This window comes from Ylistrum balloti, unplaced genomic scaffold (genome assembly GCF_031769215.1).
Source record: "Ylistrum balloti isolate Yb309-2 unplaced genomic scaffold, AGI_CSIRO_Ybal_v1 Utg371448, whole genome shotgun sequence".
NCBI lineage: Eukaryota > Metazoa > Mollusca > Bivalvia > Pectinida > Pectinidae > Ylistrum > Ylistrum balloti.
Genome location: NW_026782759.1, coordinates 227,024 through 240,831, shown reverse-complemented (window position 1 = coordinate 240,831; position 13,808 = coordinate 227,024). Strand labels below are relative to the sequence as shown.

The 13,808-nt window shown below is 34.6% G+C and overlaps 1 protein-coding gene across 1 annotated transcript; it reads left to right on the top strand.

Annotated features, from left to right (window-relative positions):
* The first annotated feature begins 565 nt into the window (after positions 1-565).
* Positions 566-12,850, top strand: LOC132562568 (mucin-2-like). Its single transcript, XM_060227316.1, has 8 exons — positions 566-590; positions 2,619-2,833; positions 4,176-4,359; positions 8,419-8,436; positions 8,639-8,742; positions 9,577-9,650; positions 10,011-11,572; positions 12,279-12,850. The coding sequence occupies exons 1-8, from the start codon at positions 566-568 to the stop codon at positions 12,848-12,850; spliced, it is 2,754 nt and encodes a 917-aa protein (XP_060083299.1).
* The last annotated feature ends 958 nt before the right edge of the window (positions 12,851-13,808 follow it).

Here is a 13,808-nt window from a genome sequence, read left to right as displayed (position 1 = left end):
ACTGAAATATACAGAATTTCAAGCCAGATCATTATGGTTTCAGGTATTGAGTATAACAATACACTGTGCATATCCGAAATCTATCCCATTGTGATAACATTTTGTCATGTTAAACACTGGAATAATTTATCTATACACACAACCTATACACGTATCTGGCTATCATGTATACAATACCTTATTCATGACTAATATGATATCTTGATTCTTAATAACTTGACTAGGTTTCGTGACAGAATGTCTGATCACATAGTCCGAGACCTACACTGTGCTGTGTATTATATCACATGCGTTCATCTGCATGTTTACCTCGCAAGCCAAGAAGAAAAATGGTTTTAAAAAATTGATTGGGCACATTTCCAAATGTCTTATGTTTGGTATTGCGACAATAATATATTAAGTGTACAGACAGAATACAGTTATACAAAACTCATATTCGGTAACACCAAATGATTTAAAAAACCAAAACTAAACTTGCATGACTCATGACTTGTGTAAGAGGACAACACACATAGAATGTACATTGTAATATCTTCCGGGTTTCAAATGAAAAACTAAGGGAAAAATGGACGAGATTAAAAAGTTCAGAGGTAAGTAAAATTTGTTTGACTAATAAAAAAAGATGATGTTGCCTAGAAATATACTTTCCAACCGAATAATGCGTAAAAATAATTAAAATTTAATTGTTTGTTTATTAGTTGTTTTTTTTTAAAACTATATCGTTACGCTCAGGATATTTGTAAAATAATTGTTGAAGTAGATACAATAGGTGTTGCTTTCGTTTCATCTATTTAGTATAATATTCTTTTGCTTTAGATTTACATGAAGAGCAAGTCAAAATTCTGCTAATAACATTAATGTTATGAAACGGGATGAGGTAACAGAAAAAATACAATGGGTGTTATAAGGAGTATTGGTGGACTAGTTTGTTCAAATTCGATACTGGGCATTTCTGCCATTAATCTCGACTTTTTGGTTTTGTTTCGGAGATTAAGAAACATAAACATACCAACAAGTCAACATAATCATAATTCAAACTCACATTCAATAAAATTAGGGTAAGATATGAACAAATGAAAGATTTACACGAAGACCCATGAAAACGTACAAGGAGAAAAAGTGTAAACATTTGTTAATCCACAGGAGCAATGTCACGTTCTCAAATGAGAACATAGTACATGGCAACGGACCAGAAGAACCAACTAGCAAACATCAAACACGTCTAGCTTCATATCACACAAAGAAATAGACTATTTCTTACTGTGATCACTATGACCGTAAAACTTCCCCGTGTTTTTAATTCTTGTAAATATTGTGTTATGTAATGAATGACGACTGTGAGGAAATGTATATGAATTATAAGTTAATTATCGTATCATCTGTAATCATGAAAAATCAGGATTACGGACGGATATGTCTAAAAATTACTGTCACCAGAGACATGTATGACACATATGTGATATATACTTCTCTACTGTCGCGTAATATGTTTGTGTCGTTATAGTTGCATGATAATCTGCGGTGGTGCTTGTTGGCTGTGCATATATGCCCCTCATACCTGTCCGACTATATTGTGTCACAAGACACTGCGGCTTGGCTCAGACAGTATGTGTGCGATTTAAGCGATCACGCAGTTAATTTCTTTCCGAAATGGTAATAGAAAATCTCAGTGACATTTAAAGTACTTATTATAGCCCTGTCATGTGAAACGCCAAATGATATATCGGACATTTAATTGAGATCTGTTTACATTTGTAACCGGTAACCATGTTTGATAATTAACGTTACAACAAAAACACACACACAAAAAAAAAAAAAAACTTAAAATTGATTATAATAAACGATCAAGAGTATCAATGTTAGGCTACAAACAGAGCACACGAGTGAAACAGTGGATGGAAAACAAGGAGAGACGACGGATCGAAATCATAAATAAAACCAAAGTGAAACGTAATTTCAAAAGTAATTTTTTAAGTTAAAAGAAGTTTGACATTATCTGTAACATATTTGGCCATCGCTGTTAATAAAGGAAATATAGAAACAGAGGAAACACATCTAAAGTTGTTATTTTTATATATAAAAAATGTCCGTGAATTTCAGAGATAATGCATGTTTAATGGAGAATAAAGAAAGATTAGGATTTGCTGTTGGACGTTTAGTCACCTAGTTTTGTAGTAACCTGTACGTCACAATTAATTTGAAAAGTGACATTTGTCAGAATATACATATGTATTTGATGAAGATTACGAAAAAAATGTTGAAATATGGAGCTAATGTTCTTCCCTCTCTCTCTATATATATATGTATATTTATATTTAATTCTTTCGAGCAATTTTGGTTTTCTGACTTTTCGTTATTTACTTGGATTGATTTACATAGTGGGTGTCGCCGATGAAGCAGAAAACGCTTTCTCTTCCAGAACAACTGGTCTTATTTTCCTTTTACTTTTTCAGAAGTCTCAATGTAAGTCTGTCTTTTGTTCGTATTTTGTCCTAGTGAGTTTTAGATTTTGATTATATAGAAATGTTGGTATTTTCTTGATTTTTTGTCTTGGTTTTCTTTTATCAGTAGATACATAAAATAAGTACATCATTTCATTAATATCTGCATACTTTCAGACCCCGAGCTAGACCAAATCAGACGAAAGACCGGGTCGAAGAACAAAGGAACATTAAAACTGGTATCGTACTCTCGTGGAGAAGGACAAGGACGTCCCTCTACATTTGCGTACGACAACTACAGTATAAATGAAGACATTTCTGATGGAAAGGACAACTGGAACTTAACGGCAATTAATCCAAAACAGCATTGGACTAAGGCAAAATGGCTGCGGGTAATTTTCATTACATCATGTTGTGATATTTATATAGAGTCCGGATAATATATCAGGAATTAGGGGGTGGGGTGAGGGTTGCATAAAACACATAATTCAAACTAAAATTGTATTTGGTAAATTATTTATTACATTTTTGTCACTGAAATACACGAACGGTTTTGTCTTATGTCAAGTCTAAAACCATTTTTGCAAGCGATTCTCACTAGATAAGGGTATAAAGTAGTAAAAATCCTTTAACAAGATGCCTATTCACAACGATCCTATTTTGATTTCAAGCGTAACTCCAAGGGACGTGCTTATATCTCCCAAGTTAATTGTGTTTGAATCGGATCTTATCTCCCTTAAAAACGAAATTAAAACAAAATTTAATTGTTTTCCGTTACATGTCATGTACATTTAAGGAGTAGACATAAAAAAATGTTGCGTACAATATTCAAGAAGAAAGTGCCACAACTGATAAGAAGTTGCATGTTGCATGCTTATTAACGGTAAACACTAAATAAACCAGAATGTTCCATCATATCTTATATCGAAACTCACCACATAACACCAAACATACGACACAGAAACAAAGGAAAAGTCAAAATATCAATGCATTCTGAAGGACAAACGCCTTCTGCTTCATTCACGATACCAGCGGATCTTTATCAATCTCAGCAAGTAATGTCACATTCCCAAATGGGAATAAGGTTAACAGCATCGGAACCATAAAACACTCTGACAGACATCGATTACTTACAACGTCACATCACATGAGAGAATAAAATCATTTACCGAAGAGATCGTTGTGTCGGCTTTAAACATATCCCCATCATCTTTATCAACCTACATCTCACAAACCTTTTGTTGTGGGATTATATGTCAGCTGCCATCTTACAAGGAATCGTGATGTTGGGAACATGTCTTTGAATAAAAGATAACATGTGAACACAATAGGTCGGGGAAGCCGGCATACTACAATCTAGGAATGAAATGTTACAATAAAGAAATCAGAATGATTCTGTCTACAATATAACTTGGTTGGAAAGTTGATTTTTTGGAAAGGGTCGTTATAAGAGGTTATAGAACAATCCGTTATCACATTGATTTCCAATTGGAATTACAATAATTACAAGCATTACATTTTGGTAGATATGACGGGAATAGGAACAGTATACGTTGAAAGTATAACTGGCTATCAGCAGTGACGAATCACTGATTATTTCAAAATGCAGAATGGCTGTCAGTTTAAACTAGGTATGTGCATGGTATGAACGTCTAAGTGAGCTTGACATGGATATCTTGCCTTGAATTTACAACAATTGTAGAAAGAAACATAATCAGGTTTACTTTTTTATAGAAATTTAGGTGGCCAAGCAGACATTCCGATGACAATAACGACGATGAACACAAAGAACAAGTTTGTCATTGTCCTCGTCAAACGTGCAATGGACAACGGAGTATAATAGTTTTGGCCCTTGTACTATGTATAATAGCCGTGGCTGTAGCGACTCCACTTCTGATTGTCTTCCTCTCCAGAAAAGGTATTGTTACACCTCGGTTGTGTACCTGTCTCCATGTAAACCTAATATATAAATCTAATTAGCAGCCATAACATTAACATCACTTCGCTGAAAAAAAAACTATAGATTATTTGATTGCAAGTGTTCTTTTGTCAAATCCCGAGAAAATCTCTGGTTGATAAGTTGTTTGTGAAAAGGTCGAATGCAATCGTACGAGTAATTATCTCATTTACAATAATCCTTTCTTCGTCTATATTTACAATCATCCTTTCTTCGTCTATATTTACAATCATCATTTCCTTGTTTATGTTTACTATAATCCTTTCATCGTCTATATTTACAATAATCCTTTCCTTGTTTATATTTACAATAATCCTTTCATCGTCTATATTTACAATCATCCTTTCCTTGTTTATATTTACAATCATCCTTTCTTCGTCTATATTTACAATCATCCTTTCATCGTCTATATTTACAATCATCCTTTCTTCGTCCATATTTACAACAATCCTTTCCTTGTTTATATTTACAATCATCCTTTCATTGTCTGTATTTACAATCATCCTTTCTTTGTTTATATTTACAATAATCCTTTCCTTGTTTATATTTACAATAATCCTTTCATTGTTTATATTTACAATAATCATTTCTTCGTCTGTATTTACAATCATCCTTTCCTTGTTTATATTTACAATCATCCTTTCCTTGTTTATATTACAATCATCCTTTCCTTGTTTATATTTACAATCATCATTTTTTTGTTTATATTTACAATCATCCTTTCCTTGTTTATATTTACAATAATCCTTTCATCTTTCATCATTTCTTCGTCTGTATTTGCAATAATCCTTTCCTTGTTTATATTTACAATAATCCTTTCATCGTCTGTATTTACAATAATCATTTCTTCGTCTGTATTTACAATCATCCTTTCCTTGTTTATATTTACAATCATCCTTTCTTTGTTTATATTTACAATCATCCTTTCCTTGTTTATATTTACAATAATCCTTTCCTTGTTTATATTTACAATCATCCTTTCATCGTCTGTATTTACAATAATCGTTTCTTCGTCTGTATTTACAATCATCCTTTCCTTGTTTATATTACAATCATCCTTTCTTTGTTTATATTTACAATCATCATTTCCTTGTTTATATTTACAATCATCCTTTCCTTGTTTATATTTAAAATCATCCTTTCCTTGTTTATATTTACAATCATCCTTTCCTTGTTTATATTTACAATCATCCTTTCCTTGTTTATATTTACAATCATCCTTTCATCGTCAGTATTTACAATCATCCTTTCCTTGTTTATATTTACAATCATCCTTTCATCGTCTGTATTTCCAATCATCCTTTCCTTGTTTATATTTACAATCATCCTTTCCTTGTTTATATTTACAATCATCCTTTGCTTGTTTATATTTACAATAATCCTTTCATCGTCTGTATTTACAATCATCCTTTTATCGTTTGTATTTACAATAATCATTTCTTCGTCTGTATTTACAATCATCCTTTCCTTGTTTATATTTACAATCATCCTTTCATCGTCTGTATTTACAATAATCCTTTCATCGTCTGTATTTACAATCATCCTTTCATCGTTTGTATTTACAATAATCCTTTCATCGTCTGTATTTACAATCATCCTTTCATCGTTTGTATTTACAATCATCCTTTCAATCATCTTGTTTATATTTACAATCATCCTTTCATCGTTTTTATTTACAATAATCATTTCATCGTCTTTATTTACAATCATCCTTTCCTTGTTTATATTTACAATAATCCTTTCATCGTCTGTATTTACAATCATCCTTTCTTTGTTTATATTTACAATCATCCTTTCCTTGTTTATATTTACAATCATCCTTTGCTTGTTTATATTTACAATAATCCTTTCATCGTCTGTATTTACAATCATCCTTTTATCGTTTATATTTACAATAATCATTTCTTCGTTTATATTTACAATCATCCTTTCCTTGTTTATATTTACAATCATCCTTTCATCGTTTGTATTTACAATAATCCTTTCATCGTCTGTATTTACAATCATCCTTTCATCGTTTGTATTTACAATAATCATTTCTTCGTCTGTATTTACAATCATCCTTTCCTTGTTTATATTTACAATCATCCTTTTATCGTTTATATTTACAATAATCCTTTCATCGTCTGTATTTACAATCATCCTTTCCTTGTTTATATTTACAATAATCCTTTCATCGTCTGTATTTACAATCATCCTTTCCTTGTTTATATTTACAACAATCCTTTCCTTGTTTATATTTACAATAATCCTTTCCATGTTTATATTTACAATAATCCTTTCATCGTCTGTATTTACAATAATCCTTTCATCGTTTGTATTTACAATAATCATCCTTTTTTATCATCCTGTATTTACAATAATCCTTTCATCGTCTGTATTTACAATAATCCTTTCATCGTCTGTATTATATTTTCACATTTATAAATCCTTTCATTGTCTGTATTTACAATCATCCTTTCCTTGTTTATATTTACAACAATCCTTTCCTTGTTTATATTACAATCATCCTTTCTTTGTTTATATTTACAATCATCCTTTCTTTGTTTATATGTACAATCATCATTTCCTTGTTTATATTTGCAATAATCCTTTCCTTGTTTATATTTACAATCATCCTTTCCTTGTTTATATTTACAATAATCCTTTCCATGTTTATATTTAAAATCATCCTTTCTTTGTTTGTAGCGAGCGCAACGAGCGCTTTTTGGTATTTTGTGTGTGTGATAATTCAACTCCAACAACCTGCCCAACTTTAAACGGAAGTGTGGCTGGAACCTCATTACCCACTAAACACTTGCCGCAGCACGCAATGAAAACTGCCGACCCGTTGAATGGAGTAAAATTATTTTGACCAACAAAATGTCTTTTTAAGTTTCCATATGGAAGTAAAATCATGCTAAAAAACTTAAATAATTCAAATGAATTTAACAAACATATACATTAATGGTTTGAAAACATATAACAAACTTCTCCGCCTTTACAAATTCAATTAAAACTTTAATATATTGTCGTTCACCATATTTTGACTACAAAATCCAAAGATGATAGATAGTCCTCTCTGCAATATCTGTAACTCTAAAAGAGAAACTCTAGTGCATTTATTTTGAAGATCTTTTTATCAATTTTTATCAGGTATGTTGTCAAAGCCTTTATTAATACATTATTATTACCATTGAAACCTATAACCATCACAAGTGTTTTGAGTCAATACTATGGCAAGGTAATTGCTCAAAACTTTTTACACTTATTAAGCTAGTAATATCTGTTGCTATGGTGAAGTTCTCCATTTAAATAATTTTTTATGTTACCAAGGAAACAGATAGGCCAAATCACAAAGTTCAGTTTTCTGACCAGTTCCCTTAAACTATTCAAGGTAATTACCTGTTACTCAAAGCCTTGTACAGGCATCAACCTAGTACTCTTGCAGAAGTTCTCAATTTCAATACTTTGTATGGAACAATCAGAAACAACAAATAGAAATTAACTTGTTATAATATTTACATATATATATTTATGTATATATGTGAGATTGTGTGCCTTTCTTTCAAACAGTTGAGCAAAGGGAAAATGTCATGTTTTGCGTTATCTTGTCGTCATTTGTTATGTTCTTATTTGTCTGCCATCATGGTGTATGATTGTATGTGCATGACCTACTTACGTATGGAAACTTTATTGTTTCAACTTATAAAAATCACACTTGTAAGCATAAGAAGGTTCTAACTCTGGGAGGAAATCGAACCCCGAACGGCTAGGTGAAAGACAAGTGTGTTACTACTGTTGTCCAACTTGTGCTCGCTTTTAGGCAGTGCCTATTTCATATTATTTATATTAATTCTTTCTTTGTTTTTATTTACAAATAAATCCTTTCTTTGTTAATATTTACAATCATCATTTCTTTGTATTAACAATCATCATTATTGCTTTATATACTTGTTATTATACATCATTATCTTCTATGGACTCATTCTATCATACTTGAATGTGCAATTGCCACTAAGAACACTATTTTTATTTCAGAAAACAAGGTCACAGTAGGTGAGTTCCTTATGAAATATTCGAAAAAGAATATTTGATATGTGTCGATATAAATTAATACATAAGGATTCGCATCCATGTACAACGAAATAATGACATAAGATTTTAATCTGAATGTATTTAATAAGATTTTGTGAAAATCCCAATTTTTGGCGTTTCTTACATGCTTTACATGAACTATAAAACTATTGTTGAAAATCAGGAAGAATAAAACTGGAGTTAACACTGGCTAACCGGTATCAACCAGGCATGGAGAATTCTACGTCCACCATGTTCCAGTCGACCGAAACGGAGCTCTGTACGGAGGTAATGTAACGTACACACACCAGGAAACGAATAATATTCTTAGAATACTATCACATGAAAACGAATTTTCTAGATGTCCTAGATTTCTTCCATTCTAATTTTTGTTTTGTTAAATTATAGTTACAACCGATATTGCCAACACGTCATCATAATACATTTGTTTATAGATACTTGTATAAGGAACATTTTGAGACACAATATTGTATAAATGAAGAGATCTTCTCTTGTGGTTTTAGACCGATTTATTTCCATTGTGTTTGTTTGTGATTCCCAAATAATATTTTTATTGAAAAATCTTATTCTGGAATTTGCATGTTCATTTCGTGCCCATTTCGTTGGATCTCTAAAAGCTTCATCATCACCAACATCATCATCAGAATCATCAATATAATCACCACTACCACCACCATCATCATCATCATCATCATCATCATCATCACTAAAACTACCACCACCACCATCATCATCATTATCATCATCACTACCACCACCATAATCATTATCATTTTCATCATCATTATCATCATCACTACCACCACCACCACCACCACCATCATCGTCGTCGTCGTCGTCGTCGTCGTCGTCGTCATCATCATCTGTAGTACGTTATATTACCCATTATAATGTAAACATGACGAAAGTTCCTAGTATTAAGAATGATACCTCTACAGGACAAATCTTGTTCCTATCATTATGTACAAAACCGTTCATCACCATAACCTCATCCCATGCTACATTGATACTGACCAGAAAATGAACATATGTTGCTTATCTAATGTCAATTCATGATTTATATATATATATATATATATCAGACAATTTGTACAAAAACAGGTGGAGCAGGCATTCACCACATCAGGGTACTTTCCAGATGATACCATCCTCAGTTGCAGCCTTGAATCACTCAAGTAAGCAACCATTATATTTTACTCTTGTAAAATGGCAGTACATGTATGAGTCGCTTGTATGCATGTATGCAATGATCAAACGTAAGTGTCAAGAAACCGAGAGTCGGACTTGATTGTGCTTTTCGTTATGAACAAAGCGTGATTTGATTTTAGCCGTTGTACGTTTTGCATCAGTCAGTTAAACAGATAACAGAATTGTAAACAAAGTAATTAATGGACATTTTACAACTTAATTCGTAAATCTTAACACAGAACAAATGTTTGTATCCAGTGTTCATCTATGCCAATACAACGAAGAAACAATGCTGTCGTTTTAAAAACTAAAACATTTAATGATTCCGTTGATTTTTGTTCTTCTAGAAATGGCAGCATCATCGCTGAGCTTGGATTCAATATTTCCAGTCAACACACTATACCAGACGACGACAAGTCTGTCCAGGCAATCATGTTCTTTGTCGGAGATTCTGGGAAGCTTGGTTCATTTACTCTTGCAAGTATAAGAGTTGTCAGCGCTTCTGCAACAGAAGAGGTTGAATTGATGAGTACTGTAGAAACAAACTTAGAACCAAATCTTACACAATCCAACAACCAGACAAATCCAGAACGCATAACTACGTCAGTCACTCTTGGATCAGCAGCAACGCCAACAGCTGTAGTGTCAAAAGCAGCCACAACGACTTCTCCAGCGTCAACATCAACAACCCAAATGCAAACCACGACCATAACCAATCCAGATAAAGCGATAGTTGACCCAGCGCGTACTCCACCGACAACCATAACGCTTTCCAAGCAAGCTCCAAACACGACCACCCATACAACATCCACAACCATTCCGGTGCCAACGACTCCAGTGCCAACTAAACCGATAACCACTCCAGCGACCACCACCATAATCACCCCAGAGCCAATCACAACTACAACCAACACAGCGCCGACCACCACGACAACCATCCAAGCGCCAACCACTACGACAAAATCCCCATCATCGACCACAACGACAACGACCCAAGCGACCACAACCACGACAACCAAACCAGCGCCAACCACAACTACAACCACCCCAGCGCAGACCACAACTACAACCACCCTAGTGCCGACCACAACTATAACCACTCCATCGCCGACCATCACGACACCCACCCCTACGCCAACCACAACTACAACCACCCAAGCGCCGAGAACCACAACAACCACCGCGACAACCACTCCAGCGCCAACCATAACTACAACCACCCTAGCACCGACCACCACGACAACCACCTTAGCGCTAACCACAACTACATCCACCCCAGCGCCGACCACAACTACAACCACCCAAACGCCGACCACCACGACAACCACCCCAGCGCCATCCACCACGACAACCGCCCCAGTGCCAACCTCAACTACAACCACCCCAGTGCCAACCCCAACTACAACCACCCCAGTGCCAACCACAACTACTACCACCCCAGCGCCGACCACAAGTACAACCACCCCAGCGCCGATCGCCACGACAACCACCACAGCGCCGACCACCACGACAACCACCACAGCGCCAACCACCACGACAACAACCACAGCGCCAACCACAACTACAACCACCCCAGCGCTGACCACAACTACAACCATCCTAGCACCGACCACCACGACAACCACCTTAGCTCTAACTACAACTACAACCACCCCTACGCCAACCACAACTACAACCACTCCAGCGCCGACCACCACTACCACCACCCCAGCGCCAACCACAACTACAACCACCCCAGCGCCGACCACAACTACAACCACTCCAGCGCCGACCACCAAGACAACCACCACAGCGCCGACCACAATTACAACCACCCCAGCGCCGACCACCACGACAACCACCCTAGCGCCAACCACAATGACAACCATCTCAACGCATACCACCAATATTTCCGGCTTTTCCCCGCATGGTAAATATGATCTTACTTTTGAGTTAATTCGGTCTGCTATATTAAATCGTTTAACTGGTGCTGTTTCTATTTCTTTTTATTCTGTGAATTATTCACGCCGAACTACATACGCAACGTAAAATAAGTTACGTCAACTTAAAAATGCATATTGACAATCATGTCGAAGCAAAGATATATGATTATTTCAGCGACAAATATAATTCTTTGTTGATATAAAAAAAACAATCATGAAGTTGAAAGAAATAAAAACGTGCAGATGAGCAGTAAATCAAAACACAAACTAATATATGCTAAGTGTATATTTAGTGGGAAGTATGCATGTTATTGCTATTCTACATTAACTGGGAATGTTATGATGAAATTTGGTTTTAAAATGAAATCTAGTCAAAGATTAAAACGAACAAATAATAGTGTTGTCATTGAGATTGTCTCCCCTCCCCAATTTCGCTTAGTAGTACATGTCGTCCATGGACAGGTTAAAGATGTAGCCTCGTCCTGCTGTTTTTTCTGTGGGTGGATCTCTTTTAATTGTCAGATATATTACTGATATTGAATACTGTCATGATCCGTATTTTGATTAGTAATGTTGTAATGATAACGGAGAGGCTACAATGTTTTTTTTTCTGGCTAGGTCATACAAATGTCAATAATACACTATTTGTCTAGTCTACAGTCCATTGATGTATTTTTGTGTTGGTTTTTGCAGACTGCAACGAAAAAGTTGATGTTATATTTCTGCTTGACGTATCTGGAAGTATAGGAACTGCTAATCTTATATTTATGAAGTATCTCATCAAAAATTTTACGGAAAATATTCCACTGGGTCCTAACACTACCCAGATTGGTATTACAACATTTTCAACAACTCCCAGCACTGAATTTTGGCTTAACGAACACTACGGAATTTTAACACTTCACCAAGCACTAGAGAATATCGTTTACAAAAGCGGAGGATCATACATAGCCAGAAGCTTGGAATATGTAAGGGCGTATTCGTTTGCAGCTGTTAATGGCGCAAGACAGGACTCTAAAAAGGTTTTGATTCTTATGACAGATGGAATATCGCATGATAACTCGACAACAATCGCCACTACACTGAAGAATGATGGCGTTCTTGTAGCATGTGTCGGAATAGGCAGACACGAAATAGACATGGACGAGTTAAACGATATTGCTTACAACTCCTCGTATATTTTTTCCGCGTCTGATATTGATTTATTAAACCATATCCAAGATATTGTGAAAAGCTCGCCATGCGAACTCGCCGACAACACTTAGAATATGTGTTGGAGATTGGCTTTTACATCATGCGAAACTTAAAAATAAAGAAATATTTTTTTATTATGAAAAACAACGCCCAGTCTAGATTCTAAAATCTACATTCCTTTTGATTTCCTTTCATTTGATTTCCTCAGTCACCTTCTAGATTCCAAAACTGTAGACCCTCGCATACACCCGCTTTCAAGATGGCGGCTTACTTTATGTTTATCAAATCGGCAGAGGAGAGCACATATTACGTCCTATACAGACATCAATTACTTATGGTGAAACGTTTTCAACTTTCAGCTACCTACATTATAGTTGATGCTTTATCGATAAACTTGTAAAACATTGAATTTGACCGATCATTAATCACAAAAGGAGGCACGTTTAAACAAACTGAATGGTTACATTACCTTTTCATACCTTATGAATAGCGTCCTTGCAATGAATGTAGATTGAAAATTAATTAGGCACTCTCTGTTAATGATGTTCTAAAAGGCGATCAAAATGGCGAATGATGGTAGACACAACAGCGAGTGTCAGTTAGTGGTAATTTGAAGATAATATGTGTTAATACATTGTCTTTCTCAAAAAGTAATATAATTTTGTGAATACTGTAATCATAGGTATTACAACGCTTGACTGAAATCAAATTCACGGATATACCTAGTCTTAAACGTATATAAAATATAGTGTGATTTTTTGTATTATCTCTTATTAAAATGTGGTATATATATAAGTATATAGTATATACATGTGGTTTTTTTTTGTTTTTAACTAAATATCAAAAACGTCTTTGTAAGTGTAATAATATACAATATCGGACATAACTAACCAGGAATACGACATTTCGCTAGCAGCAGCAGTTGTAGTTGTAGCGTAACGGGAAGAGATATATCGAGAGTTGTGTTCCCGTATGCAGACAAAGTATATCTGTATATTCATACCTAGTGTTCAAAATATAAGTAAACTG

Coding starts and splice junctions, on each gene's coding strand:
- LOC132562568 (XM_060227316.1), top strand. CDS start 566: ATGGACGAGATTAAAAAGTTCAGAG. Junction 591..2,618: donor CGAGATTAAAAAGTTCAGAG/GTAAGTAAAATT, acceptor GCATACTTTCAG/ACCCCGAGCTAGACCAAATC. Junction 9,651..10,010: donor TGCAGCCTTGAATCACTCAA/GTAAGCAACCAT, acceptor TTGTTCTTCTAG/AAATGGCAGCATCATCGCTG.